General features: G+C 35.5%; 1 protein-coding gene across 1 annotated transcript; it reads left to right on the top strand.

Moving 5' to 3' along the window:
- The first annotated feature begins 3,644 nt into the window (after positions 1-3,644).
- Positions 3,645-6,287, top strand: LOC134804407 (uncharacterized). The gene is made up of 6 exons (XM_063777438.1): positions 3,645-3,756; positions 3,865-3,986; positions 4,739-4,892; positions 4,996-5,047; positions 5,179-5,936; positions 6,053-6,287. Exons 2-6 carry the CDS (start codon positions 3,886-3,888, stop codon positions 6,137-6,139), a joined length of 1,152 nt encoding a protein of 383 aa, XP_063633508.1. The 5' UTR covers positions 3,645-3,756; positions 3,865-3,885; the 3' UTR covers positions 6,140-6,287.
- Positions 6,288-6,355: the final 68 nt, after the last annotated feature.

Here is a 6,355-nt window from a genome sequence, read left to right as displayed (position 1 = left end):
ATTATAAAAAACCTAACCTAGAGTGCAGCCGGCAGCGGGGCAAGGCCCAAGCTTCTTCTTCTTCTTCTTCTGCATCTGGCCCTTGATCCAACCACCTAGCGAGAGTCTCTCAAGATGTTGGTCGAGACTCTTCGCTATTAAACCGTTCGCTGATTGTTTTGTTTATTATTACTATATTGCCAGAAAAATATTAATTACAACTGTAATCGGGATATACCTAGCATAATTAACTACCGTTTCATATTTTTTTAAGCTTCGTAACAGTAAACTAAGGCTTGTTCACGAAATAAAGTAGCCATAGGAAAATGTAAATAAATCTTTTACTTCTTACGCTACTGAGAACAAAAACAAATAATTATATTTATAAACATTTAGAAAACAAAACACAATGCATTTATTGTAGGAACCCTAAGATTTGACGAATTGTTTTATTTTCTTTCGAACGCCTGCCATTAGTGTTCTTATTGAAGTGTTAGTGAACAACGAGCGGCCGCGTTCCATATTTTTTTGAAATCAGCTTCACTGTCGGCTACTGCACCTTTCTTGAGAAGGTATCGCTTGATGTTGGCCCAATACCTTTCAATCGGGCGAAGTTCTGGGCAATTTGGCGGGTTCATGTTTTTCGCAATATAAATAACATTCTCATTATCAAGCAAATTTAAAGTGGCTTGAGCGTAATGAGCTGAAGCTAAATCAGGCCAAAATATTGGTGGACGTGCATGTTTCCTATATAAGGGCAAAAGTCGCTTCTTAATGCACTCCTATCGGTAGACATCTCCGTTGATTGTGACGGTAGTGAAAAAGCTCGAACTATTAAGCCCGCATGAGCAAATAGCTTGCCATACTAAGATTTTAGGGGCGAATTTTTCAAAAGCCACGGACTTATGCTCTTCCGAAACATCCTCGCCAGCAGCACATGTATAAAACTGAGGCCCCGGTAAGGTTCTCATATCTTTTTTTACATAGGTTTCGTCATCGATTAAAATGCATCGGTCGCGATTTTGAAATAAAAATTTGTTCAAAGTTTTAGCTCGAGATTTCGCTCTTTCGAGCTGGGCAGGGGTCCTTTTTGGGATTTTTTTTGTTTTTTTCGGGTTTGTAAATTATTTCTTTTTTTGGCATTTACCACGTTTCCAACTGAAGTCTTCAGCTTTTTGGCTGCATCTCGGGTAGAGGCCGATGGATTTTGGCAAAACAAGTCCACTATTGCCGCGTCTAATTTTGGGTTCACGCAGCCTTTTTTGCGGCCCCGACCCGGCAGATCACCTAGCATATTAAACTGCCCAAACTTATTTATAACTTTTCGCACACCGTCTTTGGATATTTTATATCGTTTTGCGAGTTGCCGCATCGAAATACCCTTTTCTGTACAATATGCGACTATAATTAGTTTACGAATATTTTTATTTATTCTCGGCATTTTGATTTTATTTACTCAATGACAACTAATATATATTTTTCTTAAACTTGATCATACTTATTTTGGAATGTCAGGTAGAAGCATTGCAAAAAGTTTCTATATACCTAAGAAGACTAAACTTTAGGTGGCTACTTTTTTCCGTGAACAAGCCTTATGCTGAAAACAGTTAACATTTGTACCGTGGTTGGTAACGAATACACCCCTAATTTAGAATAAAAAAGTCTGAGTACGTCACGTACGACCCCCTACAAGATTCACTAAATTATCACAATGTTTTTGACCAATTTTAAAGGACATTAACTTCTTTCATACTAAATGTATAGATATGATCGCTAATTTAGGTTAAAAAGACTAACATTTTGAGTACTTTTCTCATACACATAAAAAATATAGCTCGATAAACAACAAAAATATATCAACATTAAACAAAAAAAATCCCAGTTTTCTCGCGCCTCCTCAAAAATAGCATTTTGTCCTTTACGCCAATTGAACCCGATCGATCGACCGTATCGATCGATATGTACAATTTTGAGACAATGACTTGGAAATTTGCTTTGGCCAACTGTCAGTGTCAAAAGCAACTGCCGGAAAGGACAATACGACCAACTACAGTGTTGCCACTCTCAATATTATTATTAGGTTCCGATTATGGTAAGTTATTTAATTAGCGTTTTATTTTTGTGTAAAACGCTGTCATTTAGTGATTTAGGCCGGCCGGTACCGCTCCCGCACCCCACTTATACACCCCGCTCCCTACACACTGCTCCCGATATGTTTGTTTAGTTTTTAATACGCTCGTTCTTTTTTTGGATGTTTTTATAGTTGAATGGAAAGAAAACTGTGAACTTAATTCAATAACTAAAATGGATAGAGAAATTTTCCAAAGCGAGTAAAAAGGCAATTTCTGAAAATAGTATAGTTACATGGTAATTTTTTTAGATTTTCATTTTGTGGGTATAAAACGGCAATAAAATGGCATTCCAATGAAAAAATTAGACTTAGCAATTTTCCGGTCCAAGACACGCCAAAAAAATATATTTTATTAATATTGGTATTTCTGCTGGGATATTTTTTTTGATATATCATATATTGTTGCAATACGTTACATGAATATGTCCGGTGAAGAAAGTTTGAACGGAGCATTTTTCCGTAAAAAGATATTATCGATTTAAGACTTTAGGTATTTACTTTAATTCTATTATTATTATTCTTTGGAAATTTATACAATACTTTTTATTTATTGATACTTTATCATACTTACTGTAAAGTTTTTTCTGGCTGAGGAATTACTGCGGGGTCCACTACCTTTATTTCCTACACTAATTTGGGAACTCCTGAGGTAGGGTAATACTTATTTGAAATAATCCATCATATAAATGCGAAAGTCTGTCTGTCTGTTACCTATTCACGCTTAAACTGCTGAACCGATTTAGTTGACATTTGTTATACCTATATGAGAAGATAGTGTGAGTCCCAGGGAAGGACGTAGTATAGTTTTAAAGCGGGGTGGAAGTAAGATATTTGAGATAGGTAATTACGATGCATCGCCTGATAATTGGTGTAAGCATCATGCTCAAATTGAATCATTGCCATTATTTTTAATCGAGGCGCTATATTTATCCTACAATAAGGAAGTTTATATGGGTAATCATTGTAATCAATAAAAAGCAAATTGGATATAACATAAGCCACGGATTCAACGGAACCACGCCGTTTTGTCGCCTAAATAGTGTTTAGTTTTTTAAGTTTATATAAAATGCATATATATGTTAGTCTGTAAGGTATTTGTAATATGGGCCTTGTTGCCTGATTGAAAATGTTAAATAAATAAATAAATAAAATAAGCTACCCAAAGTACTGAATCCACGTAGACAAAGTCGCGGGCAAAAGCTAGTGTATTGTATAATAATTAATAAGTACTTTTCAAACGAACATGCTGCGTCATAAATTTATAATAAGGTAAGGTGGGATCAGACTAACATAGACTTGTAAGGGATCCTCATACTGTTTGTCTTGCTCGGGGCAAGACAAACAGTATGAGGATCCCTTACAAGTCTTACCCCACCTTACCTTATGCTAATCGCAGCAGCGTTGTCATACGTGCTCACAAGTACTCTTATTGTATATTCTGATATACAGAGTACCTTATGCCTCTCCAGTTGCTTAATTAAAAATTAAGAATAACTCATGCATAGTTTAAGGGTTTTAATATTTACCTTTAACCAAAAGGACTTACGCAGGATAAAGAAAACTGGAAAGTCCTCTGCGAGTGTCTCGCGGAGTCGTGCAGGGATTGCCCCGATAATCAACTTTACTGCTCTACTCTGATTCCCATTGTAAGTTAGTTTTTCTTCGTACACAGTAAGTAGGTACGAGTACTTATGCATTTATTTAGTAGTCTCCACTCTCCATAAGCATTTGCAAACGGACTATGTGTTTTACAGTGCATACAGCGAAGGGGCGAGATGAACAACGAAATTCTTAAGCTGCTATACTGTTTATTGTTGAACAATACAAGCAATATCAATTTGTTTGTTGAATGTAACGGTACATCTATTTTTACCAAGTAAGTGAATCCCTACTAAGATTATAAATGCGAAAGTAACCCTTTATGTCTGTTTGATATCAGACCTCTTCACGCTTATATACCTCTGAATGGATTTAGATGAAATTTGGTATCGAGATAGTTTTAGGCTCAGTTAAGGACATAAAGTAGGTAGATAGTTTTTACTTTTTATTTTCATTATTCCACGCAGTCGAAGTCGCGCGCACAAGCTAGTTTCTAGTAAACATACTCATGAAAAAAATATACTAAAACGAGCAGATGTACTTTAAAGTGCGCGGTTGTTTTATGCGATAAACGCAGCGTTGAACGCATGCGTCAACGGAATGTAGGAAAACCGCTGCGTTTACCGCGTAGGTAAAACAATGTAGAGTTAGACCAAGAAAAATCTGCAACGATTTTGATAGCATATGCAGTGCAAGTGTTATTTACTTATACGTCATAATTTCATAGAAGTTTGACGTTTAAAATAACACTTTCACTGCATGTGCTATCAGAATCGTTGTAGACTTATCTTGGTCTAACTCTCAGTACAGAACATACGGCCCAAAGAATCTGGAACTTCCTGGATTCAACGCGCATTAGTAATAAACGTTAAAGGGCTGTCATAATAGATCACTAACCCCAATAATAATAATTAATAAAATAATAGGTTATCGATGTATAATAGGTGTGCGGCAAAAGCATTGCGTTTATCGCATAAAACAACCGTGCGCTTTAAGAGCTAGTCTTTACCAACAATTATTAATTTTTAGAGACATAATTCATGATAGCTCGAGAATGGAACTGTTGTCCGCAGTAGTGGAGAATGCGTCCGCGGCAAATTTATTAAAACGCGACTCAGATTTGCTGATGTCCCTTATTACAGTCGGGGAAGATTACAAAGTCGACTGTCAAGGATCTTGGAAGGTAATACAACATGCAGTTAAGTTATCATGTACCTACTGCCTATGTATATCTGCCTACACATATATGACTGGATGGATTTCACTAGATAGAGTTTATATTTCAGATGGTAGAATGGGCGTCAGTGATTTTGTTCCATTTAGCATCGCATATTGAAGGTATTAGTTATTAAATTATTTGAATGTACCTACCTATGTAGTTGTAAAAATCATAAAACATAACGTTGTAAATTTTCTAGACTACTACTAACTACCAGCGAACTGCGTATTTGAAATATTATTTTTTACAGGTGTAGACAATTCAATAGGAACAACTATAAACAGATCGGACGTAGACCTTGAGATGAATATATCTGAAACAACTTTAAATAACCTCTCGGTGTCATTTTTATTGAAACCAAACTGGGAAAATTTTAAAAGAGGCAATTTATTAAAAAATGCCACAACTCAGAACAAAATAAACGACCATGAATCGAAATACTCTACGGCCGCTATAAAAGGTTTTTCTTTTAAGGCTTTTAGCGATGAGCATACGAGTTTTCGTTCGAGCCCAATAGAGTTCGCACCCAAATTTGTATCGACTCCAAAAAAAGGGACAACAATACGTGGAGTGCAAGTGGCTGAATTGAGTAAAGAACTAATAAACAGGACAGAGCAAAAAAGAAATGATGTTACACAACGGAAGCCTTGTGGAAATAATTCACCTTCACTTATAAAGAAAACGTTATCAACGAGTGCTCGTTTGTTAAGCATTGTGAACAATTCTTGCGTATCAATTTATCATACGATGGGAACTATTTTCTGGCGAAAGCCAGCAGATACAAAATCCCGAAGTCTTTTAAAGCAAAAGTTCAAAATTGACGAGGCAACGATGAATAAGTTTACTAAATATTTGAAACAGAGAGTTTCACACCCTGATACAAAAGCCAGTGATAATTTAAACGTTCAAAAACGAGACCAACGAAAATTATCTATTACACGAAAATTCCGAAAGAGCATTGTAAAGAAAATTAAAACCGGAATGCATTTTTATGGTTGTAATTTTAAGGTGAGCATCTACTGAAATCTTACTCTTTCAACCAGGCTTTGAAAGCAACGTTAAAGTCGGTTTTAACTATTTTGGGGGTTCTTATTTATATATTTTAATATTTTCGTCAATTTCAGAAGATAGCTCAAGCTATGTGGTCGCACGAAAAGGAAATGACGCCCAAGGTGCTGTATAATATTTATAGAAAGTATATACTCAAATGAACTTTTGATAACCAAGTTACTTTTTTTCAAAAGGTAGGTAATTATATAACAGACTTCAAAAAAGTGGAGGTTGATATCAATAAGGACGTATTTTTGTGATTATTTCTGAAATGATTTGAAAAATGTATTTTTGTTTAATGTACATTATGTGCACATTGAACTATTATTACTACGTATAAAATCGGCACAGAGAACCAGTATTTTGTCGAATGCGTT

The sequence above is a fragment of the Cydia splendana genome, chromosome Z (assembly GCF_910591565.1).
Source record: "Cydia splendana chromosome Z, ilCydSple1.2, whole genome shotgun sequence".
Lineage (NCBI taxonomy): Eukaryota > Metazoa > Arthropoda > Insecta > Lepidoptera > Tortricidae > Cydia > Cydia splendana.
The sequence above is the reverse complement of the archived record's forward strand: the minus strand, read 5'-3'. Positions and strand labels throughout refer to the sequence as shown.

Bases quoted from the DNA above. Each gene is read 5' to 3' on its own strand.
- LOC134804407 (XM_063777438.1), top strand. From the start codon at position 3,886: ATGAACAACGAAATTCTTAAGCTGCTATACTGTTTATTGTTGAACAAT. The intron at 4,893-4,995 runs GTAATACAACAT...TTTATATTTCAG, and splicing joins ACTGTCAAGGATCTTGGAAG to ATGGTAGAATGGGCGTCAGT. The intron at 5,048-5,178 runs GTATTAGTTATT...TATTTTTTACAG, and splicing joins TTTAGCATCGCATATTGAAG to GTGTAGACAATTCAATAGGA.